The 26585-nt window shown below is 36.5% G+C and overlaps 1 protein-coding gene across 1 annotated transcript; it reads left to right on the top strand.

The window, feature by feature from the left end:
- The first annotated feature begins 10382 nt into the window (after positions 1 to 10382).
- Positions 10383 to 11480, top strand: LOC130684101 (group XIIA secretory phospholipase A2-like). Its single transcript, XM_057503821.1, is given in 1 exon segment — positions 10383 to 11480. A coding segment is annotated over 1 exon segment (573 nt). The 5' UTR covers positions 10383 to 10498; the 3' UTR covers positions 11072 to 11480.
- The last annotated feature ends 15105 nt before the right edge of the window (positions 11481 to 26585 follow it).

Genomic DNA, 26585 nt, shown 5'->3' with positions numbered 1-26585 from the left:
TCAGTTATTAAAACTAAGATATTAATATTGGTATAATGCTATTAATTAAATTACAGACTTTATTCAGTTTCCCCAGTTTTTGCATTAAAGTCCTTATTCTATTCTGGGATCCAAATCAGAATACTCGCTTTGCATTTAGTTATTATCTCTTTTGTCTTCTACAGTCTGTGACAATTCTTTAGTATTCTGTTGTCTTTCAATATTTTAACACAATTGAAAAGACTGATTAGGTAGTTTGTAGAATTTCCATCAATTTGGGTTTGACCTGTGTTTTCTCATGATTTGTCTTAGGTTTTGGGTTTTGGGGAAGAATACCACAAGGTGATGTGCCCTTCTCATTGTATAATATTGAAGTACCTGATATAAATGTAATTTACCATTGGTGATGTTAACTTCTATAACTTGATTCCTAGGGTTGAACTGTGTTCCTCCAAAATTTCATATTTTGTGATCATAAACCCCAGTACCTCAAAATGTGAGCTTACTTGGAATTGAATTGTTACAGGTGTCATTAGTTAAGATAAAGTTATACAGGATTGGGTGGATCCTCAATCCAATATGACTGGTGTCCTCATATTAAGGGGAAATGTGATGACACACAGGTAGAGTGTCTTGTGAAGATGTAGGCAGATATCAAGGTGGTCATCCTGTGAGCCAAAGAATGCCAAACCTATCCAGCAAGCCACCAGAAGGTAGAAGAGAGCCATGCAACATATTCTTTATCACAGCCCTCAGGAAAACCAACCCTAGTGATGCTTCGATTTTGGACTTCCACTTTCAAAAACAATGAGGAAATAAATTTCCATTATTTAGGCTGTCTGTTACAGTAGCCCTAGAAAACTAATACACTTAGTAAAGTTTTTCTGCCATTTAAAGTTCTCTTTTCTCTCTTTTCTCATTGTTAGAACTGAGACACTAACTTAAGCTCATTCTCCAGGTGAGAAAAATTAATATCCACCTGCTGGAAGGAGAAGTATCTTTCTCTCCAAATGTCCCTCTTCTTATAAATACATCAGTCATTGGATATAGGGACTGCTTTAATCCACTACTACATCACCGTTACTTGATTACATCTGCAAAGACCTGATTTCCTAATAATGTCACATTTATAGGTTCTAAGGAGACATGAATTTTGGGCAGAAACTATTCACTGCATTGAGAAACAAAGTAATCTACTAGTGTATAGTGTTTGTGTACAGTTACCTTAGCAAATTTATCAAAACACTGGCAAAGTTACTTATATCAGTTCTTCTTTATCCCCTTTAAGGCAACTATGCCTGACACTTATAATATAGATTCATTTGTCACAGTTTCATTGTATCTAACACCTGATTTTTTATTTGATCATATTAAAGGTCACATTTTGTGGTGGACAGTTCTGTGGCCAAATGTATAGTCATATATCCAACACCACAGAACCAATCAGACCAGTTCCACGGTTCCAGTCTTTCTTTTCTGATCCTTTGAATTCAATGCCTCCCCCCGGCTTTCTGACAACCATTGATCTATTTTCTATCTTTATAATTTGTTCTTTTTCAGAATGTGATATGTGTGGAATGATACAATACACAGTTTTTAGATATGATTTCTTTTAATTTGAAATTTAAGATTGATCTGTCTTATTTTATGAAACATAGTTTGCTGATTTTTATTACTGTTAAGTATTATATTATATTGATAGACCAGTTTGTTGATCTGTTATCCTATTCAAGAATATCTGGGTTATTTTGACTTCAGCAATTATGAGTAGAACTGCTATAAATATAAATTTGTTTTCAATTCATTGATAAATACCTTGGAGTGGGATTGCTGGTCTTGTTGTTTATAAAATTTCTATCTAACCGTCCTTCATTCCTGGGAATTTTCTCTGGGTGCAGATAGCACAAATCAAACACAATACTCTTTGTGGCAACAGCCATAAGTCTGATCTGGAATATCTTTTTATCAGAATGATACAAATTGGAAAGAGTAATAATCACTGGTAATTTGAAGTAAGGGGAGAGGTAGATTAATAAATAGGAATGGCCTTTCTTGAGTCATCAATATAAATCAAAGTCTTTACTACTTCATCAGATTTCACCTGCTAGTAAGATAAAATATTGTCAATATGAATTAATAAACATGATACAAAAGGTTAGTATGAAGGATATGGCAGTTGGGGTTTAGGAAATGGGATTAGGAAAGAATCTAGCTGAGAAGTTTCTCTGAGATTTTCACATCAATTCATTTTATTCTGAAACCCACTGGCATGATCTTTATTGAAATTGTCATGTATTTGAATATCATCAGCATATGAAAATACATTATGTTTAAATAGTGACAAAAAATTTTTCACTTAAAAGAAATACTGCATGAGTAGTTGAAATAACTCAGGGCATGACCACAACATTACAAATTACTGTCTAAAAAATCTCTCTGGATGAGTAAATCTTTAAAAAGAGAAAGCTGTTTTGATCAAACCCGGATGTTTCTATTTTTAAATTCTTGGCACACTTCTTCAGTAGAATTTTCGTCTTCAAAAAGTAAAAGGCAGACATTGCCTTCAGCCCACAGTACTTGAGCCCCAGGGAAGGAACACTGGTTTGATCCAGGCATGCTAATTGCTTATGTTTTGCTTTGGGCAATGGATGTGAAAGAAACAGGGTGTGGAGAAAGCTTGGCCTCTCTTGTCATTAGTTGTTTTGAGCTGAGACTTTGTAGTTGGCATTTTGTAGCACAGATAAAGATGAATTGTATAAGGTGTTTGTGGGTATTGCAAATGAAATGATTCAGTCTTTACAGAACTCATAGTGACTTACCTTTAAACCTTGTAATGCCTGATAAAAACAGACTAGGAAATAAAATTTACCCATTTAAGAAGGGTGATGCTGATTAGCATATGACAGTGCTTTAAGAATTGTTGAGGAATTCTTGGTAAATCAGTACTTACAAATGTTACAGATTACAGTAAACCAATTAATTTTTTTCCGTTGCTCATATTTCTGCTGAGGATATTTAATGAGGTGATAGATTTCTGACTGAGCTAATACTATCACTTAGAATAATTCTCCTGACTAGTAATATTTGTAAGCATCTTATTAAGAGAAAATAATAGGCTTTCTCTTGAATTTTCTATTATAAAAATCTATTTTCAAGTATTTAATATTGAATACTTTATAAGATAATACAAATCTTGTACTAATCTCTGTGAGAATCAGCACAGTCAAGGATTCTCCTCAACTGTTATGAATCAAGTTTTTTTTAAACAATAAACTCAATCTAGAATATTTTTCAGGTGGTTAATGAAAATGCAACTTGAGTAAATAAAAATTTTTTAAATTGGTTTAATTATAAGTTATTTATATTTTTTCCATTAAAGCTTGCTTTATGATTTTTCTTCTTGGATTCACAATTCACCCAAATAAGAGAGGGTCATCCAGCTTCTAGATGTAGAATACAGAAACTGTTGTAACTAGTTTAAGCAAAGTATATTTAATACAAGAAATTAGGTGCTTATAAAGTCAGCAGAAGGACTGTCGAGCAGAGTTTTGGTTGAACCTTCAGGAAGAATCCTGGTATCAGTAACTCGGTTAACCTTTCAAGGAAATCTCAACTTCTCTGCTTAAGTCAAGGATCTGAATGCTCTTGCTGCAATCTGGGAATAGTAAAGGCACCTCTAGAATGGATTTTGAGCAAGGCAGTCCCCTGAATGTGGCAGAAGATAGAATCTGAATGTTGTCCAAGCATTAACAGCTTGTGAATATATTTTATATTCTAGTAAAAATGACCCACACATCCATGCCTCACCTGTGCTCGTAGGCTCCCTAGTTCTCTTCAGTTCTCTCTGACTTTATATTTCTGGTGATCTCTAGAGTGTCCCAGAAATTCTTGGTGGTAAGCCCTCTTCTGTAGCAGCCAACCTGGCCAGAGCAGGTGGTGTCACTCTCTGCTACTGAATTAGTTCCCGACCTGCTCTACCATTCTCTCATAACGGATGCCGCTGCTTTGCCAAGCCCAGCAGTACAGCTGCCACCTTCTCCTACTGCCGCCTGAACTTTATCCTCAGCATTATCAGGTATTGCAGTTTTTTGCTTGTGCCTATCTTCAGTGGAGAGGATGCAGCAAAATGTGCGCATCCAGTGAGATGCTGGGCCCAGCTAGTACTAGCTCACAGTGCTGCTGATGAAATTTTTGAACGTTGTGAGACATTTGCTAAACACAGACATTATTTAAAATTAAATTATAAAAACTTTCAGTTAAATAAACTACCAACCTGTTACCACTGAGTAGAGCTCGGAAAAGATGCACAATAGGATCTCATTATGCAGTTTATCTATAGATAGATACAGTAATGTAAATAGCTTCAAAAGCATGGATAATACTAAAATGTAAAATCAATTAGAAATTGATGATTTTTTGAGTGCTTACTACTCCTGTGTCTGTGATTCCAATAAGCTGACAAGCAGCTGGTGATTGTGTTTCTGTGCCCTAACTAGCAACCTTGCCCTCCTGTTCAAACTCCAACATCTCTTCCAGGCATGTTTTTCCCCACTCATACCAAAACAACTACCTGCCTGTCTGTCTCTTAGCTTCTTGCTTTTCAACTAGAGTGTTTGGGGAAAGTAATTTTGAAACAGTGTTTTTTTTGTTGTTGTTTGTTTGTTTGTTTTATAAATAAGAGTATACTGGTCTGACCCTCTGTAAAGGACATTGTATATGCTAGTTTTATGCCCATATGTGTTTTGGGGATTTTATTCTTCGATTACATTTTTTGAACTACACTAATAGTACTCAGGTGAGTCCATTTGCTCATTTCTCCACACACGGGAATGGGATTCTGATTTCAAGGCCACCATTACCTCTGACCTCACTTTTTCACCCTCACATGATGCCATGGAAATAAACCCAGGACATGCACTTGTGTCCCACCTTTCTCCAAAGCACTCCTCCCTGGCTGGTGGCAGGTCCCATCTCACTTCTGGGCACCGAAGTCTCTGAGTTACACACTTGACACTACGTAAGCCTGTTAGTATATCAGATTTATTTAATATGGGTGGAGCAAGATAATGCATGAGTAATGATAGGGTCCCCACATTCTCAAGCCTCTTCAGGGCAGCCTAGTTCTTAATATTCAAAGGAAGTGACTGGAAGCTCCATTCTTTGTGAACTAGAAAAGTCCAGGGCTGTTACCACTGTTTCTGAAGTTCCTCAAGAGAGTGCCTACATTCTATCAGAGGAAACATTTTATATCTTGCTCTGAATTACTGCTCCTAGCTTCCATTCATTAAACATCATCTGCTTGTCCCTTCTTTGAAGCCTAGAAATTGTTTCCCACTTCCTTCTGCTCACAGGGTGGACAAAGGCTCCTCTCGTCATTCCCCAAGGCCCCACCCAGATGGTTTTATGCAGCCAACTTGCCATGGTGGGCAGAACACAGTCATCACAGCTCAGAAAAAGACTGTTCACCCTCAGTTTCAGACATTCCTAAGGCCACTTATTGGCATTCCAAAACTCTTCTCTCCTTTGACTTTTGCCTGCTTTTTTATTTAATCTTCTCCCCCAGGACTGAGGGCCCCAGTCTTCTCTCCCCTGCATGCCTTTCCATGGTAAGAGAAACCCCACTTGGAAAACTAAATTTGTAATTGATCATTCACTAAAGACACCCTTTTATATCAGTACTTATAGTAATTGGGCACTGTTTTGTCTTTACGTCTCAATTTTAACCTAAGGGGTGTGTGTGTGTGTGTGTGTGTGTGTGTGTGTGTGTGTGTGTGTGTGTGTGAACTAGCATGCTTGTTTATCTTATATTACCAGAGGTCCTTTAATATATTTTCCTGATCAGAACGGCAATTTCCTTCCTGCTATCCAAAAGTATCATGACTACAGTTTTTAAAAACATCTTTTTCAAAAATATTTTAGGTTCTGCTTTGTTCTATAACTATCAAGAATCTTTTGCCTGGAAATAAAGAGATATTTTAAGCATATCTTTGGCATTTTAACTGCCAAACTATTTAAAAACATAGGCAGTTTGATAGTAATTTTTTTCTATACTGATTACGTCTGTGCTTTGGGGAGGGTCATGAGACACTGTATATCAAATATTGTTGTCTCAGATTTCTTTGAGGGACAGATGCATCTCAAGCATGGATGGAAAGACTGAATATAAGGAAATAAATGTTAAAGTCAGTGGGGCTAAGGGTCACCTTCAGAGACAGACTATTTAATTACATTAAAACAGACCCCTAGAAAGTACCATCTATTCTTATTTTTCGCACCCCTATAGAAGTCTTTTAGGTGAATACTGTTTCAAAATCTCCTTTATGCAGAAAAAAATAAAGAATAAGCATAATTTCAACATGTCCTTTACTACACTTACATTTATTTGTATGAAATCATGGTCTTTAAAACTTCCTAACAGTATTACTCATCCATAAAAAAGAAGGAAATCCTGCCATTTGTGAGAACATAGAAGGACCCAGAGGGTATTGTGCTAAGTGAAGTGAGACAGAGAAAGACAAATACCATGCTATTTCACTTATATGTGGAATATAAAAAAAACAAAACAAATGGATAAACAAAAACCTAGAAACAAACTCATAAATAGAACAAACTGGTAGTTGCCATGGGGGAGAGGGATGGTAGGAATAGGTATAATAAGTGAAGGGCGTCAAGAGATACAAGCTTCCAGTTTTAAAATAAGTCACAGGGATGAAAAGTATGACATAGGGTATATAGTCAATAATATTGTGATAACTTTACATGATGACAGATGGTAACTATACTTACTGTGGTGAACATTTTGTAATGTATATAAATATCATGGCTGTGTTACACACCTGAAATTATTATATGTCAACTGTACTTCAATAAAAAAAAATTAAAAACTTCCTAGGCAGTATCCAGGAATATTAAATAACCCTAATTTCAGGTTAATGATTCATTTTATGAGATAGATTTTGTTAGGTTAATAAATACTTATTTTGTGATTTAAATTTCACATGTTTTAGTCTAAAGATTAATTTACTATAATAATTAAAAGATCTGGGTACATTTTTCACGTAACAATGTGATGGAAATCTGTCTGCAAGAGACAGTTTAATGACACAGCTGATATTTACAATGTATTTACAATGATAAATAGAATAATATTGATCTCATACTTATAGTTAAGTAATTACAAAGATAGTAAGACTGAATCAGATAGTGATATATTGGTCTTGAATATTGGTATATGCAGTTTGCTTAAATGAAAATAATATGACTAGATTCTGAAAGGATTTGGGTAGTTTTCAGTGCACAGGTGGTTAATGAAATAAATGACTAATTTGGGTCAAATGCATCTTCATTGGTATGTGTGTATATAGTAAGCACTGCTCTTAATCATTTTAGTTATTTTTCTTTGTGGGGTGGTAGTGTTCCATAAGATAAAACTAAATGAATATTCCTGATATATATAGGACAGAACTGGAGCAAACAGAGAAGCAAAGAAAATACATTGTACCTATACTGCATATAAATGATAAAGCTAATGCATATGACTGAATTAATTTAATTTGGACAAATAGGGTAATAAAAACATCTTGTGTACTGATTTCTTTGAGAGCCCAGAGAGGAGGTGATTGTGACTTGTAGGTTCAGTTTTTGGTCAGTAGGTGACTTTGTCAGTAGGTGCCATTTAGTAGTTCCTTGGTGGGTAAAATAATACATTTTAGGTCACACACATACCTGAGCTAAAAAACTAGTGAGGTAACTTTGACCCCTCTATCTTCTTAATTCTCCAAGTACTTAAAAAACACTATCAGTTTCGCCTCCTGAACGATTTTAATATTTGTCCCTTCTTTTCTAATCCCACCACCCAACTTCAGATTTTATCAAGCTCTACTACTTCAATAGTCCCCTATTAGTTGTCAGAATTCCACTTTCTTCCTATATTAATACGTTCTTTTCTAAAAGTTCTCTTTCTCAGTGAAGAACAGTTGACATACAGTATTATATTAGGTTTAGGTGTATAACATACACATTCATTGTCTTACTGAGTTGGCAGGTTCTCCTTCTAAAATACATGCCCCTCCTCTGATAAGCACTGTTGGTCACTCCACCCTTTAGATTTAATCACTTCCGTGCATGGTCTCCAGGCCAAAGGAGGCCTGTTTGTGGGCTGTGTCCTGTTAATGATGTTTAGTAAATTGTCATTTATTTATCATGCACACATGAATTGACAGAATGATAGGTTATTTTCATCTTTGTGCCACCACCTCCATAAAATTGATTTTAGATGGTCCTCATTGCAGTGGACTTGAATTTATTAGAAAGTGTAATTGAAGCTAAATATAATTAATATATATTGAGCTTTAAGAATCATTGGAAATTATGTCTTGGTTATTATGCACTATTAGCTAAGGAAAAGCTAGGTGGAATATAATGTTCTTAAAAATTTGGAGGGTCTCTGATTTAAAGTTTCTTAACCAAAACTGGATTGTCTTGACATACGATTAATAAAAACTGTGGGGGCCATATTCATAGAGATTCTATCAAATGTATCAAAGCTAGAAAATCACATCAAACAAATTTGAATGCTTCTTCCTTAATTATATTCTATTGTCCAAAGGAAAACAATGACATCCTGAGCAAGGCAGTTAGAGTCCTTCCTATTCTGATCTCTGCCACTTCTGCCACTTGCTCCATGTGCTCTACGCCAGAACATATGGAAGCATTTATTGCATACATGGCCATAGGCACAAGATCCTGATTATTTAGCAGGCAAAGTCCAGTTCCTTCAACGGCCACCTCAACTTCTGCCACAGTCTCTCTGGTAGCTATACACCACTCCCTATGCCCTCAAAGAACTGTACTCGTCCTTCCTTCATAGCCCTCATCACATCTAGCTGAGGGAACATCTCCACACACAGTCTGTGCTTCCTGAGAGTAAGGATAATGCTATGTTCTATGCATCTCATGTCCCCAAGCAGAGCAGCCCATAGGAAACATTGAGCACATGTTTAATTGATCAGTGTAGGAGATGCATTATATATTTTCAAACTCCTAAACTCAGTGATTCATTTTTATTAATAAATATCAAGATGCAGTGAATTATTGTACTGTTTTAAGATGGCGATGGATTATTGATTTCTGTAAATATTATGTATACTATCTTATCTAGGATCAATATATTTCATTACCATACTGGTATATTTTATGCCTGGGATTATACTTTAAAAATGATCTTATTCTAGAACTGACAGAGCCAAATAATGGCTGTCTAATTATAGGAAAACTTCATCTGCATTTATGTAATATTTTCATATTAATCAAAGCTATGCTGATGATATGACTTATCCATCTTCATGGATTTACTCGTTTCCTACTCTCACAACCCACTTTCTGTATATTGTATTATTTAGGGCTAATAGCTCAATTATAGTGGCCTCAGTATTCCCTAATGTAGCTCTCCATAGAGTATCATCATCATCATTATTATTTGATCACTTGTTCCATGCCATCTTTAAATACTTCCTGATTGTGTCATAATATCTCTTTGAGTTTAGATTCCCATTATTATAATTATATTTTGACAACCTGTGCTATTATCCATTCTAAAATATTTCATTTGTCTGATAGTATGTTTTATTTTGATTGTATATGGTTGATTTCTAATCATAAGAATAATAATGTCAGTAATACTTTTTTCAAGCAGAGAATTATAATTTTGATATTTGATAGTTTGAGGAGAAATTTTTCTGTTGGCAAATGTTTCTTAGGTATGAGAAAAATAAAGGATTGATTATACTACTAAATTTTTGCTTATATATAGAATGGATACCTACAGATACATGTACATAGTATCTATGTATGGCATATATATTTATATTTTTTTACCTCTCTCTCACATAAAAACTTTTTATTCCTGATTTATCCTGCCACTAAAGTAAAAAGCTATTAATTGAGCAAAAATATTTCCATTAATTTTAATGGAAAAACTATATATTATATCTGTCTTGCCTGAAGGTTTCAGTCCTGGGCAAGTTCAGTCTTGATATGGTCAAACAGAAAAATGACAATGGAATGTTCTTGGGGGGAAAGGGTTTATACCTAACTTCGTTCTTATCAACAACAAGTCAAGCACTAGAATCACATCTGCATCCAGGAGTCTGCAGGCCTGTGATCCTTCTCCATCTCTGCCCCCACCCAGAGCACTGGGCATAGCTCTTTATATAGTTGACTCGTCAATAACAGCTTATTGCCTATGGGTGTGGAAGCAGTAACCTAGCAGCAGGCCAGTTATCTCATCAAGTAGTTTATGTTCAGGTGAGGATCCTGGCCATAGGAGCTTCCATTTTCCCCACAGTATCCCAACCTAAGATATTAGTAAATTTTTCACAAATAGAAAAATATTTCAGGGCGGCCGTGGAGACCCGAACCGGTGCCGCTGCCTAGGGCTCCGGGTGGGGTCTCCGTGGGAGCGCGCCCGTCGAGCGGCTCCAGGGACCCGTAAGTCCCCGCACAGCCCGGCTCTGCGCGGATGGCCTTCCTCCCGCAGCCCGCGCTCGCCTTACCCCTCCTCCTCCTCCTGACCGCGTCCCTCACGTGCCAGGATGAGGGGCAGACCACCGACTGGAGGGCCACCCTGAAGACCATCCGGAACGGCATGCACAAGATAGGCACGTACCTGAACGCCGCCTTGGATCTCCTGGGGGGCGAGGACGGGCTCTGCCAGTATAAGTGCAGTGACGGATCTAAGCCTTTCCCACGTTATGGTTATAAACTCTCCCCACCGAATGGATGTGGCTCTCCACTGTTTGGTGTTCATCTTAACATTGGCATCCCTTCCCTGACAAAGTGCTGCAACTAGCATGACAGGTGCTACGAGACATGTGGCAAAAGCAAGAACGACTGTGACGAGGAGTTCCAGTATTGCCTCTCCAAGATCTGCCGAGATGTGCAGAAAACACTAGGACTAGCCCAGCACGTTCAGGCATGTGAAACAACAGTGGAGCTCTTATTTGACAGTGTTATACATTTAGGCTGTAAACCATACCTGGACAGCCAACGAGCTGCATGTCGGTGTCGCTATGAAGAAAAAATGGATCTTTAAAGAAGATGCTGCTAGGTGGTAACAGCAGATGAGAACAGAAGAACTTAACTTTGGACCGAGAACTGATGTTTTTAGCAGGAAGCTGCCTTCTTTTTGTGAGAGGATTATTTTAAGACCTCATTTTGACACTAAAACTTCAAACTAAGGAAGAAAGTGGGAGAGGTTAACTTCCTAGACTGCTGTCTTAGTGCACCAAATTGTCTTGACCAGTGTCACAAGGAGGTGCATATTAAAGGGGGAGTTTTTAAGGGTCTGTAACTAAATTTTCACAATCATGTTTGCAAAAGAGATCGTATGTAAAATTCATTTATAAGGTATGTTCAGCATTATCTTATTTAGAAACATGGGGAATTATTCACTTAGTGTATTTGTTTACTATAAAATTTAAAATATATGTTTATGCTTGGAAGGATCTGACTTTACTTTTCTCTGTTTTAATTAACTCATAATATGCTGTTTTTCTGTAGCCCATCAAGTGTTGGAATAAGTCATGCAGGACTAGTTATAAGGACAAGGTTTCTGTATCTATTTCTTACAAAATTGGAACCATTAGCTGGTGACTTCTTTGGAAATAAAACCAGGATACGTAAGTATTACGGAGTGTGTGTAGAAGGTGACATGAACAAAATTTGGGAGCACAGCCATTCCCATTTTATGAACCATAAAGCAACCATTATAGGCAAACCATAAGGCAAACATTATATTTTGCCCTAACTGTTGCCTAAATTAGAGAAAAGATGCATTTAATGAGACAAACGAAAATTTGTTCCACAGACTTACCAGAGCACTATATACTGTTACGCTTTGGTGTTTATTCCCATGCACTTGCTCCTCAGAGTAGATTCTGGGATATTTAAAAAGACTATAAACTTTTACTAATAGTGGTCTTAATAAAAATTGTTCTTGATAATATTGGTTTTTTTTTTTTTAAGTCATTAACTGTGGAGTCAAAATGGATGGAAAAGGAGGATACAAAGAACTATCTTATATAGATTCCTCATTTACACTGAAAAAATTTCAACAGATATTTAAGAGCAAATCCCAGAATCTTGACTGCTTCTGAAAATGTCTTGAGTATTGAAAGCTTTTCAGACCCTTAGAAACTCAGCTGTGTTCCTCTATTGCTCTTTGCTTACCACTAGCTATTGACTTTCCCTAGCCAAGGATCCCAAGTCATAATATCTTTTTGGTACTTATGGCCAAAGTTATTAAGAAAAACTGCTGGGAAAGTCAAAGAAAGCACCAGGTGAAGTGGTTCTTTTTAAGTTATTATAGACAGAACTGCGCAGAAAGAAAAATACGGTCTGGAGAAAGGGCCACATTCCTAGTTCTGAATATATGTCATTGCTGAGAACCTAATACCTTCCCAATCTGAGATGGGTCCCTTTATTAGACAAGGCAGGTGTACCCCTTTAGGCTAAGTGAGCAAACTAGGGGTTTTCTTGGCAACATTGACTGTCTCAAGAAGACACTCAGCTTATCTTTGTAAAATATTTTATATATAGAAATGCGTAGAAGCTGTTTTTATATGTTCCGATACTTTTTAAAAAAACTTGTTACCTTGGAGTAATTTTAGATTTACAGGAAAGGTGCAATGATAATATAGAGACTTCTGTATACTCCTTATCCCTAAATTAAAACTTTACAGAACCATGAAAAAAAAAAAAAAAGAAAAATATTTCAACTGAAAAAAAAAGCAAACCAAATTTACATATGAAAAGTAAGAATCACTTTGGAAGTAAATAGTTGAGTCAGAAAGTTTGGTGTAATAATTTATTCACTTTCTCCTTTACATTTGCAGTAGTTTCTTTAGCAAATTTTCAACTGTTGTGTGCTCATGGTCACATTGCAGTTAAATGCTTACTTATAAAGACAGTGCATAGGAAAACACTTCAGAGCAAAATGGGTACAAAACAGAAAACTATGTTCATATATATGGAAACCTGCATACTACAAACGGGAAAATCATAGAAGATGACTTGGCAAACATGTACAAAATATTTGTTTTTATCCAAACAGGAGGCACAGTGCAAAATGTTCCCATTTGATATTCTTTGACTAAACACCTGTGGTAGGCAAATAGGTATTTTTGTTTGCCTGCAGGTATAATTTGTAATATTATGTCTTTTAGTATATCTGTGCTTTTTAGTAATAATAATATACTCAAAAGAGAACTTGGGAGAAAAGTCTTTAAACATGTAAATTAATTCTGTTATTTATTTTTATACTCCAGCATGAAACTTTTATCTATTTAAAACACCTTTCATTCATTCTAAACAAACACTATTCATGGGCTTGGAAGACCTTACATATGTGCAAAGAGTAATTTGTGAGTTGATGAAAATGAAAATTATTCAGTTTTAACAATAATTCAGGACCAAACCCATGTGAAACAGCAAGTAGCAGGATAAACCTCTATATTCTCCATTTTTGAGATGAGAGTGGGCTTGGTGGGACCTTCCCTAATTTATGATAATTGCTCTCAGTAGGGTTAGGAGTAAATTTCAATCTATAATAGTGCAGCACCATTCAGTGCTACTCAAATAACTATTCAAGAAATAAAGCAGGAAAAGGGGATTTATGAGTTACTGACCACCACAGTTTCAGCTCCAAAGTAATGAAAGAATTTAACAGGCTATCTGTTGCATAAAATGCTTACCAGTGTTAAAACTGAAAACTTCTTGTGGGGAAAACTGAAGTTCCTATGGCCAGGATCCTCACCTGAATCTAAACTACTTTATGATGTCACTGACCTGCTGCTAGGCTACTGCTTCCACACGGGTAGGCAATAAGCTATTACTGACTGAGTCACCAGACTGGGCAGAGGCAGAGAGGAAGGAGGATTACAGACCTGCAGACTGCTGGATGCAGATGTGATTCTAGTGTTCGACCTTCTGCTGTGAGTATAAACCCTTTGCCTAAGAATGTTTCATTGTCCTTCCTCAGTGTCACTGAATCCATACTGAGCTTGCCCAAGGCTGAAACCCTCAGGCAAGACATTTCTCTACTAAGATCTCTCCTGTATTATTATTGAAAGTATTGGGCACTTTCCATACTTTCCTCCTTTAAGACATAATTAGGGACTTTCCTAGGGGAGATTGTAAGGTTGAAGGGCTTTCTAAAAGTTAATTTTTTCTTGTTTTTCACACTGGAGATGTTCGTTATGTTGGTAAGGATAAAGTGTCTGAGCTACTCCGGCCAGGGTCCAAGGGCCAGCAGTATCACCAGCGGCTGCGAGCTTATAGAAATGCAGATCCTTGGGCTCATGTAGACCTCCTGAAACAGAACTTGCATTTTAGCAAGATTTCCACCTTGAGAAACACTGTCTAGGTTACACACCATGTTTGTTGGAAACAGGAAGTATGTTTGGAATGAGTTAATTAGAAAGGGTAGTTAGAATACAAAAAAAAGAGTGGTGGAATTTAAGGGACTGTTTGTGTGACCAGGCTGAGTTAAGAATGCCAAGTTATTGTTCAGTGTGGTGATAAAGAAAGCAATATAAAATAAGCTAAAACTTAACAAAAAACAGATAAAGCATATTCCTCTGTGCCATGTCATAGCCTAATTACAATTATGAACTGAGGGTATAAAGGGTGAAGAAATAGAAGTTACGACTGTTATTTTTTTTTAATGTATATTAGAAAAATGAGGTGCTGTCCTATATAATCTTCTTAGTCCTGTGGCATTTATTTTAGGGATCTACACAAAGATCATAACACACAAATCAAATCCAATGAATTTATGATGTATTGTTGAATAAATAAAATAGGAAGTCCCTGTCCAGATTATTTTATCTTCAAGCCATTTTAAATTATTTTCTTTACATCAAGAATAAGGTAGTAAGTGTCAATGAGTAAATACCTGATTGTATAGATAACTGCTTTTGATAATTTCCAAATAAGCTCATTATACTCGTCTAACCAGGAAGGTGTGTCCTGGTTCTCAGTAAGCTGGAGGAGCAGGGAGGAGCAAGACACTGTTCCTGACGAGTTAGCAGGGCACACGGCCAACATTCAGGACAGAGAATCCAGAATCCATACATTAAGGTCATTCTGTACATTGATATCTGTCCCATGGACATGCTTCATTATTAAACTCAGAAGTTTCAGATATTGATGTAGCTATAATATTATAGCCTGATTTCCCACCTTTTTATAATTGTGTAATATGTTATGCATATAAACTTTACCATCATAATTTTACATTCAATTACAATTATAAAATATTTATCTTAGTGATAATTCAATTTCACAATTAAGTGAACCAATTTTGCTTACATTAGAATCAATTTAATTCCTAGGATTTTCTGTTTTGGCAATATTAAAAAAGTCAAATTTGACCTCATATATTTCTTTGGATGACTTATTGTGATAGTTTTCCTTTTTTTTTAGAAAAAACAGACTTGAGTTTATTGTTCTACTTAAAGTTTGTGAGTCTATATTAAAGTCTGTAAGTCTGTCTTACTGATAAATAAGTAGTAAATCAATAATATGTTTATCCCTTCCAATTGTTCAAATCAGTACGGTGAACACTGAAGCAAAGGCATATAAAAGTGAATTTGATGTTTTCTTGCAAAGCTACAGAGACTCTGTAATATACATAGTGCATGACTCTTGATCTTCTATTTTAGGGAGGATGTTTGATCTTAATTTTGATCAGCTACCCATATACCTAAACAAAAATCTCTTGTACAGTGGCACCACTAGTTCGTATTAAATACAAGTTTTATAGTCACCTTGTTGCAATGTAGGGTTGGGGTGATCAAAGAGGAAATGTGAGAGAGACTGAAGTTAGCTCACTGTGGCAAGATCTACTAGCTTAAGCCCCAAGACCTTCATCCTTTCTTGAGGGTGTGGTCCTGTGACCCAGTTCTCATTTACGGCGTGTGAGTGGAGTGATGTGTCTGACCTCTGGTTCAGCTAATCAAGATGCCTACTCTGGATTTGCTCTCCCTTTCTCATCTTGATGATTGAAATGGCAACAACTGGAAAAATCTTGAAAGCGGCATGTTAAGAATAAAACTGGCCTTGATCCTGAGATGACTGCGTATCTGGGCTCATCTATCTGACTCACACTATTATTTGAGGAAAGAAAGTACATTTCTGTGTGTGGATAAAATGGAAGTTCCTGTGGCCAGTATTCTCACCTGGCTCTGATTGGCTAGCTCACTACGCACGTGTGGGCAATACATCGTTATTGACTCTGCATAAAGAGCCCTGCCCGGTGCTCTGGGTGGCACTGTGGCACTGCTGCAAGGCTGCAGGAGAGCAGAGAAGAGGCTTGAGTGGTGGCAGCACCAAGGACAGAGACTGAGACGACTGTGTGGGCAGAGAGGCCCAGAGGCAGAGACCAGCTAGCTTGCATGCAGACTCGCTCTGACTGGACAGGATTCTAGTGATTTACCTGTCACCCCAAGAATGTTCCACTGTCATTTCTTTGGTCTCATTGAATCCATAGTGAACTTGTCCAGGGCTGAAACCCATTGACAAGACACTGTGGCTTTTGACTGATGCATTTTTTAGTCTCTTGGCTACAGTAGCTTAATCTTCAGTCTAACTAATACAACCATGCAGTTTTTCTAGTGGTGATAGTTAGGATGACCATATAATTGTCCAATTTGGTTACTTTTGAGGATAAAAGGGGATCAATTAATAACAAGTATAGAAAAACAGGTGTAAGTTGAGAGGATTAAAATGAGGGGGAGAATGCACTGGTCAAGGGCTGGTCTGATTATAATTTTTATAACCATTTTTCTTTTCACATAATGGAAGTCATATCATGTCATTCATCCAAGCATGTTACAAGGCTTCATAATAGATTAAGACCTTTCTCCATCTAGTTTATTGTAGGTACTATTATTTTATGATCTCAACATCTCAGTGATGGACACATTTTTCCACCCTAAAACATTTGAACAGTAAAACAAATGGCTGAGAAAAATTGCCAACCCAGCATTCTTCACAGAAGATCCACATTATACTGACCCTGCTCCCGGTGGTCATGGGGTTTCCGTATGGTCTCAGCACAGACCAAGTCTAGGTCTCTGTTCCCAGGAGTCTTGCCTTTGCTAATTAGCCTTCTTTAATTAGCCTCTGAGTTTAGAATCCTCATTTATAAAATGAGACAAGAACTGTTTAATTCCCACTGCACCTGTGAAGATTCAAAGAAAAAGCACATGAGGCATTCATCATATAGTGTCTGGCCTGCCAGTGAAACCAGTCAGTGTGTAGTTGTGATAAACAAAAGTTAATCCTAATGTGCCTTAAACTAGACACATCCAAAGTAGGATTCATCAGCACTTTAAAACCTGTGGCATTTTTCTGGGATATCTTTTTTGGATTAGTAATATCACTAGGCATTCTGATTCCCACAATTAAATATCTCCAGCTTTCTTTCATCCCTCAATTCCAGTTGGTCACCTGATCCTGGTATTTCTCTCTCTTGGATGCCGTCTTCCTCTCTGTACATTGCAGCTGTCGTTCAGTTCAGGTTCTCTTGGAACTGGGGCAAGAGGCTTTTAGCCATTTCCTTTACCTCCTGTATCCTTTTTCTGCAGTCAATCCTCCACATAGATACAAGAATTTTTTCAAATAAAATAATATTTATATTTTTTAATTAAAAAATATCCATGTTTAAAGTAGTGAATTTGTGGGGGCAAAACAGAATACAAAGAAAAAGTTAAAATATCCTCATGTCTCTACCTAAAGATACTGTTATCTTCTATGCATGTATTTTTTTTATATGAGAATGTTTTTTTTGGTGGGGGGGAAATCATATGTACTGACATACTTAGATTCAAGTCCAGGGTAAGAAGGATTACAAATTCCATCAATTGCTAGAATTTCTAATTTCATTTCTAATATGTTTGATAAAATAAATAATAACTCTTGACCTCATGCTTCTTAAAACAGAGGTCCATTTGGGCATCATGCCTGTCAAAATAAGAAATACTTTGGACTCCAAATAGCCAAAGCAATCTTGAGAAAGAAAAATGTAGTTAGCTAATATTTGACAAGGAAGAAACATACTCAGCAAGGAAAAGGGTAGTTTTTCAATAAACAGTGTTGGGGAAACTGTATATACAAAAGAATGAAATTAGACTGATTTCTTACACCATTACAAAAATTAACTCAAAGTGGATTAAAGACTTAAACCTGAGACTTGAAACTGTATAACTCCTTAAAGAAAACATAGGGAAAAAAATCTCCTTGATGTCACTTTTGGCAATGATTTTTGCATATCACAATAAAAGCAGAAATAAATGAGTGGGACTGTATCAAACTAAAAACCTCTGCACAGCAAAAGAAACAATCAATAAAATGAAAAGGCAACCTACAGAATGGGAGAGAATATTTCAAACCATGTATCTGATAAAGGGTTAATATGCAAAATATATAAAGAACTCACACAAATCAATAGCAAAATATTCCCAAACAAATCTGATTTAAAAATGGGCAGAGGATTTTGATGTATTCTTTGGAAAAATGTCTTTTCTAGTGGCCGACACATGAAAATGCTCAATGTTACTAATCATGAGGGAAATGCTAATCAAAACCACAATGACATATTAACATTATATATATATAATGACATTATATAAAAAAAAATAAGATATGGAGGCAAGGATGTGAGAAAAGGGAATCCTGTGCACTGTTGGGGGAAATATAAATTCATAAGTCAGTATGGAAATCAGTATGGAAATACCTCAGAAAGTTAAATATAGAACTACCATATGATCTGGCGGCCCCACTTTTGGAGATATGCCTGAAGGAGATGAAATCACTGTGCTGAAGAGAGATTGGCACCCCAGGTTCACTGTGGCGCTTCTCCCAATGGCAGAAACATGGAAACAAACTAAGTGTCCATTGATGGATGAATGGGTGGGGACAATGTGAGAGACACAGACACAGACAGCAGAATACCATTTCAGCCATAAGAAGGACATCCTGTCGTTTGAGACAACATGGATGGAATTTGAAGGTGTTATGCTAATGAAGCAAGTAGACAGAGAGAGACAAATACTGTTTGATCTCACTTATATATGGAGTCTAGGAACATTCAACTGATGGAAATAAAGAGTGGAATGGTGGTTGCCAGGGACTTAGGGGCAGAAGAAATAGTTTATGCTATTTGATCATTTCCCTAAGTTATAAGATGACCAAGCTGAGTGTACAGCAGGGTGACTATAGTTAACAATACCGTGTCAAGTAGCTGGAAGTTGCTCTGAGGGTGCTGTGTTAGTGTTCTAACCATAACCAGAATACCAGCAAAATGGTAATTATGTGAAGTGTAGGGTGTGTTAACTAACCTTATTGTGGTAAACTTTTCACAGCATATATTTGAGTCAAATCATCACATTGTACATCTTAAACTTAATATTGTAAGTCAATTATATCTCAGTAAATCTGGGGAAAAAAATACTTCAGGGCTCTTTCCTTTTCCCTTTAACCTATGTTTTCTAGGGTGGAGAACTTCTTCACACATGGCTCCATGGTTTCCTGCGTTTCTTATTTTCATCCAAATGTAACCATCAGGCCACATAGAATATCCTTGGTTATTTATCTTAGGGGTTCAGTGTATAGCAGAGTGCATTTAGAAAGGTCGGAATCCCCTCTTAGCAATAGCATTGCCCACCTGACTTAACATTATTGCTTGATGCTTTTGATTCTTCTTTCCCTGATATCAGAAATGGGGAAGGTTCCAGGTCTCTCAGCTTGTAAACCCTCTGATTCTTTTAATTAAAAAGCACACACAACTATCCTTGGGACCTTTCTATCCTTTAGGCTTCATTAGAAAATGTCTCATATATAGTTTAAAACACTCAAGTTTTTCTGTACTGGTTTCTTTTCACACACAAAAAGTGTGAATATGCAGTCATTGGTTAACAGTGACCAGTTTATGTTTATATATAAAATGTTTCACAATTTCAATTAATATTTAAAAAAAACTAGTGTAGGGTATTAATTGAAGAGGGAGCATTTATTTGAGACTTTTACCATATAATGGAGTGTGTTGTATGGTGGCCTCCAAAAAAGGCCTAGATTCCTAATTCCTAGAACCTGTGAATGTTACCTTATTTGGAAAAAAGGATCTTCACAGAGGTAATTAATAAAGGGTTTTGAGATGATGGGATAATCCTGGATAATCTATGTAGTGTCCGAAATCCACTGAGAAGCATCCTTAAGAGAACAGAAGACATGTACACACAGGAGAAGGTGATGTGAAGATGGAGTTAGAGATCAGAGTTCTGCAGCCACAGCCCAGCGAGCCAAAGAATGCTGATGCCCTCCTGAAGTTGGAAGAGGCAAAGAATTCTCCCCTGAAACTTCTTTAGGGACTGCAGCCCTACTGACCACTTGATTTCAGATGTTTAGCCTCCAGAATGGTGAGAGAAAAAATTCTTGTTTTAAGGCATCCAATTTGTGACAATTTGTTACAGGAGTCACAAGAAACCAATACATGTGACATACTATTAACAGCGAGCTTTCCCAACTAATACTATATAAGGAACTTTTTCTTATGCCAAATATTCTTATAGACATTTGCAACAAAGTATGCAAAATGATATTTTTTTAAGGAGTAAAATTTACTTAAACATGGAGTAACAGGGTTGGGACTTACCTTCGTTTTAGTTTTCTACAGCTGCATAAAGATTGTCACAAACTTAGTTGCTTAGAGGAGCACCAATTTGTTATCTCACAGTTATGTAAGTCAGAAGTCTAGGCACAGCATAGCTACATAGCTGGACTCTCTACTTAATGTCTCACTAGGCCAGAATAAAAGTGTTGGCTGCATCTGTGGTTTTCATGGAGGACATGGGGTTGGGGCCCTCTTACAAGCTCACCTCTTGTTGGCAGAATTAATTTCCATGCTGCTGTAGGACTGCAGTGCCTGTTTTATTGCTGGCTGTGGATTGGGAACAGCTCTCAGCTCCTAAAGGCTTGCCCATATTCTTTGCTGTGTGGCACCTTCCATCTTTAAAGTCAGCAATGGTATGAATCCTTCTCTTGCTTTGGATATCTATGAATTCCTGTTCTGCAACTAGCTGGAGGAAAAGGTTTTCTTTTATATGTTCTATGTGATTATCACCCAAACAATCCTCTACCTTAACATCAACTGATTTGGGATTTTAATTATATCAGCAAATCCCTTCACAGCAATATTTAGATTAGATTAGTGTTTGATTGCATAACTGGGAAAAGGCATGTGTACCCCTGGGCCTGGGAATCCTTTGGGGTCTACAAGTTTCCTAGCAGTTTCTCTAAGCTGAGGAAATGTAACTGAGAGTCTCTGAGGCCATGGAAGAAGAGAGAGTAATAGAGAAGTCTAGAAATTTGAGTTCCCTTCTTGTCTTGAACTGAGTGCTGACTGGCAGTATGCAGGTATGGAATTTAGCCATGGTCAGAGACAGTAACATTCAAAAGGATTGAATGAATTAAAGGAATAATCTCCAGGATTTACATAAGGTTGGAAATAATTCCTATTCCTACCAGATATTATGGGAAATGTCATAATTTGTGGGCTGTTGGATAGAGTACACTGACATATGTTGCCTCAGTAGTGGGTTAATATTAGCCCTACACTAAATTATTTCTTGTCCTTATAAAACTTAAAGGCATGGAAGAATCAAGCTGTTCCAAGAAAATTAATTGCAGCCCAGAAAAAAACTCAAGAATATTTGAGTATAAAAATGCCAGCACCCATTATGGTAAAAAATCATAATCCGTTAAAAATTTGATGGCATGGAAGGAATCAGAAAATATGACTCAGAATGATAAAATAAAATCCACCAATAGAAATAAGACCTAGCAATGGCTCAGATGACAGAATTAATAGATGAGGACATGAAAGCAATTATTGTAGCTATATTCCATATGTTCAAGAATGAAGAGAAAAGGTTATGGAGAGACATGGAAAATATAAAAAAGACCAAAATCGAATTACCAGAGATGAAATTGAATTTCCAGAGATAAAAATGACAATGTCTAAGATGAAAAATACACTGAATGGGATTAATAACAAATTATACTGCAGAAGAAAAGATTAGTGAACTTGTAGGCATAGCAATAGAAACTATCCAAAAATGAAAAGCAAAGAAAAAGACTGACAAAAAATAGCACATCAGTGAGCATAGGACAAAATTTAATTTAATTTCTATATGTTAGTAACACACAAGCAGAAATTGAAATTTCAAAAAATGCTATTGTACAATATAAATACTAAATGCTTAGGGATAAATCTCTCAAAAGATGTATAAAACTTGTACATTGAAAAGTTCAAAACCTTGCTGAAAGATCTAACAGAAAGACCTGAATTCAAACACCTAATATTAACATCTAATTTTCCTCATATTCTCCCTATAAAGTGGTGTATATATATTCAATGTAATCTCAATTAAAATCCTATTAAAGCTTTTCCATAGAAATTGACAAGCTACTTTTATGGAAATTCAAGGTGTCTACAGTAGCCAAACTTTGACAGAGAAAAAGAAAGTTGAAGATTTACATTACTTATTTCAAGACTTAGTTAAAGCTACACTAATCAAGACAGGTTGGTATTTGCCTGAGGATAGACAAATAGATAAGTCAAACAGAAGAGAGAGAGAACAGAATTAGAACCATATGTTGAATTTTGACAAGCAAATGCAATTTAGTGGATAAAGAATAGTCCTTTCAATGACTTGTGTCAAAACAATTAGATATTTATATGCAAAAACATGAACTTCAATCCATATCTCTCACCTATATATGGAACTAAATATAAATTGTAAAAGGGCAGATATTTCAGAAGAAAAACTAGAGAAATCTTTCAGTTTTATTATGCAAATATATCTTAGAACACCAAAATCATTACCTATTAAAGAGCAAGTTGATATATTAAGCTTCATCAAAACTTGAAACTTCTGTTCTTTGAAAAGCATTTATAAAAGAAGAAAAAACAAGCCACAGACTGCTCATCCCATATTTGAGAGAGCATGTACTCAAAATATATAAATAATTCTTCACACTCAAGAATAAAACAAATACCTCAATCAAAATGGGCAAAATCTTTGAATTTAACACTTTATAAAAGATGACATAGGAAATGTGTGGTAGGTAGAACAATGGTCCTTTAGGATGTATATGTCCTAACCCCCAGAACCTGTGAATATGTTGAATATGTTACTTATATGGCAAAGGGGAATTAAGGTAGCATATGTAATTAAGGTTGCTAGTCATCTGAAATTCAGAGAGATTAGCCTGGATTATCCAGGTGGCTCAATAGAATTACAAGGTCCATAAATGTTTAACAGAGGCAGGAAAGTCAGTGTCAGCAAGTGCGATGTGGGAAAGACATCTGTCCATTACTGGCTTTGAAGGTGGAGAAAGGGGCTGTGGGTGAAGGCAGGTGTGCAGTCTCAAAAGGCTGGAAAAAACAAGAAAACAGATTCACTCCTCTCCAGAAAGGAATATAGCCCTGCTAACATTTTGATTTTAACTCAGTCAAACCCATTTTAGGCTTCAGACCTCTAGAAATATGATCAATTTGTTGTTTAAAGCCACTGATTTGTGATAATTTGTTAAAGAAGCAATAGAAAACTAATACAGACAGAAGTAAGTGCACAGAGTTGTTCATCATCATTAATCACCAGGCAAATGCAAATTAAAACCACAATGAGATACCATTACACTAAATTTTAGAATGGCTAAAATTAAGAATACTGGTCATACTAAGTTTTGGTAAGGAAGTGGAGGAACAAACCCTCAGCTGTGCTTGGAAAACACTGTGGCAGTTTTGTAAGTAATAAGTGAAATGGTAGCATGCCTGTACAAAGACTTATATACAAATCCTCACAGCAGCTTTTTTCATATTCAAAACTGGGAACATTTCAGTTGTCTATCACCTGGTAAATGTTCAGACAAAATCTGGCATATTTATACAGTGAACTTATTTAGCCATAAAAAGAAATAGTATCACATAGTACACATAGGTGAACCACAAAAAGCATTATGGTGAGTGAAAGAAGTCAGACTGAAATGAGTAGATACTATATGATCTCACTTATATTAAATTCAAGGTAGGTGGCCCTGAAATAATGAAATAGATGAGCAGTTGCCTGGGGACAGGAGTAGTGGTTGGCAACCAAAGGGGCCCAAGGAACTGTGGGGTGTTGTGGATGTTGGTGAACTTGACTGCGATGATGGTTCTGTGGTATGTATATATGTTAGCTTTTGTCATATATTTTATGTGCAGTTTGTTATATCTCAAAAAACCTTGCAAAATTTTTTTAAAAATGGGAATTCTCCCATTGCTTTTGTATTAGTTGAGGCTCTAGGGGTTAAAACTAAAACTTACCCCACATTTCAAAGTGAGGTGTCAAACCATTTATACTGAACCGCTTTAGGACTGACCTAAACCTGACTGGCCCCTTCCCATTGTCTACTTTGAGAGTATACTAGGGGAGGCTTGAAGTTTGATCAGGAGAGGCTGATAAATGAGGGATTTATTTAGAAAAATAGAAAGCTGTTAGCTCTATTATGTTTTCCTCCATCCTGTATTGTAGGGGGATACTTCAAGATCACTTTAAACCAGTGATCAATAAGGGCTTTTTAGGAAAAAGCCCACTAAAGATGTGGCCTATGAGCTCTGGAAACTGGGCAGACAGAGACTACTACTTGAATCATATATTAGAAAAGCCTGAATCTGAGAGACTGACCAGTTGTCTGACAGCAGAGCAGGGCAAGAAAGCCATAGTGTGTGTGAGCTGCATACCAGAAATGCCAGGACATATGCCTGTTCTATTGCACAGATGTGGACAAGACAGAAAGCATCTGGCAATGAGTTGTGCTGAAAGGAATTCTGATTGCACATATCACCTGCTGGATGATGTGATCCCAATAGGTATACTCTGCTGTGGGGTGGATGCCACAGTTCAGAAGTGAAGGAAGATTGTTCACAGCCAGCTGGAGAAGGCAACAACCATTCTAGCAAGCTGAAATCAAAGAATCTTACTGTGGGGATTACTGATCACTGTGGAAAGTTGAGGTGGAAGTTACACGCTGAGAAAGACTGACAAGTTAGGAGAAGGAACCTGAGTCCCTGTTGACTGTGTGGTACCACCCTATGAGATGTGGATTGTTCATCTGGACTTCTTTACATGGAATGGAAAGAAACTTCTCTTTTAATACCCTGGGGATTTGCTCAAGCATATTTGAACCTAATAATATTTGGTAGACTTGCCTTCCCCAGTGCACATTTCCCAACTTGTGGCAGGACTGAGATGGGGAAGGAGATAAGCTGTGGATTGAATCATATCGAAGCTTTATATGAGGCTTGAATGGACTTGGTACCTAAAATGAGATTGCTTGCTAATACCTAACAGTGATGAAATTAATTCATGATCTGTCAGGTGTGCAGATGGGAATCTTATTGGAGCACAAGGAAAACAGGAAATTGAAAGAATATAGTTACATTTACTTGCTTCCTACCAGCTAGAACTAACTCAATGAGTTACACATTTGTTTTAATTGACATAGCATTACTTTGTTATATAGATGAACTCAATTTAATATATTAATGAGATATACTACCTTGAACTGCTCAGAGGAATCTTTAATGATTGCTAAATGTTGTTTAAGAGATATAATAAGGACACTAATTTTGGAGCTTTAGTAATTCAATATAACTAATACAGAGCTGTAATTATTTTCAATTTTTTCACAAAGAATCTTTATACCATATTTATTGTTACACGATTTAGGATGTTATATAGTAATTAGTTCTAATATGATCTTAAATTATACCAGAGATACTTCAGATTCATTTCCATTGAGCCTATGTTTGATTTTTCAGCACAACCTTACTTGAACTCATATTAGAAGGCACTGCCATCTCTCAACACAAAATACCTTCTTCTAGGTTTGGGATCTTGCACAATTAGAAAACAGATATCTCTTCAGAGACATTATGGTTTTCAATTGCCCATGAAAGAGCACACCTCTCCCCATGAACAGTTGTTGGGGTCTCTCATTATTCGTCAGTTTCAGCCATCCTGGAGGATGAATGCTTCTTTCTTCTGGGGCTCAGGTGTTCACCTTGGTTGGCCTGGAGAGAGTATGCTCCTATTTGTCAGTGGTTACACCATCCTGCCTTGCTTCTCAAAGGGAATTTTATGTACCCTGTATAGACTGTATGTTGTCAGATCAATCTAAATATACTTTCCAAATTTGGCAGACATTTTTGTGTGTTTTGATAACAAATGGAACAAAGCATAATTAAAAAAAAACTGTTTCTTTCCATCTTCTTTTTTAAGTGGTGCTACCACAAACTATATTCACACACAAGGGGATTACACATAATTCTCTTTACATAATATTGACTTGGAGTAAATATTGAGAAATACAATAACAGTGTACAACAGCTAATTACTATATACAAAGCTCTGTGCTGGGGCTTGAAACATACCTGTTTTAATCCTTGTGTGGGGTAAATGGAAGTTGCCACCCAGAATTTCCTCCTGGCCTCCATAGTGGTT

The sequence above is a fragment of the Manis pentadactyla genome, chromosome 6, assembly GCF_030020395.1.
Source record: "Manis pentadactyla isolate mManPen7 chromosome 6, mManPen7.hap1, whole genome shotgun sequence".
Classification (NCBI taxonomy): domain Eukaryota; kingdom Metazoa; phylum Chordata; class Mammalia; order Pholidota; family Manidae; genus Manis; species Manis pentadactyla.
Note: the sequence above shows the minus strand (reverse complement) of the source record. Positions and strands in the feature narration are given on the sequence as shown.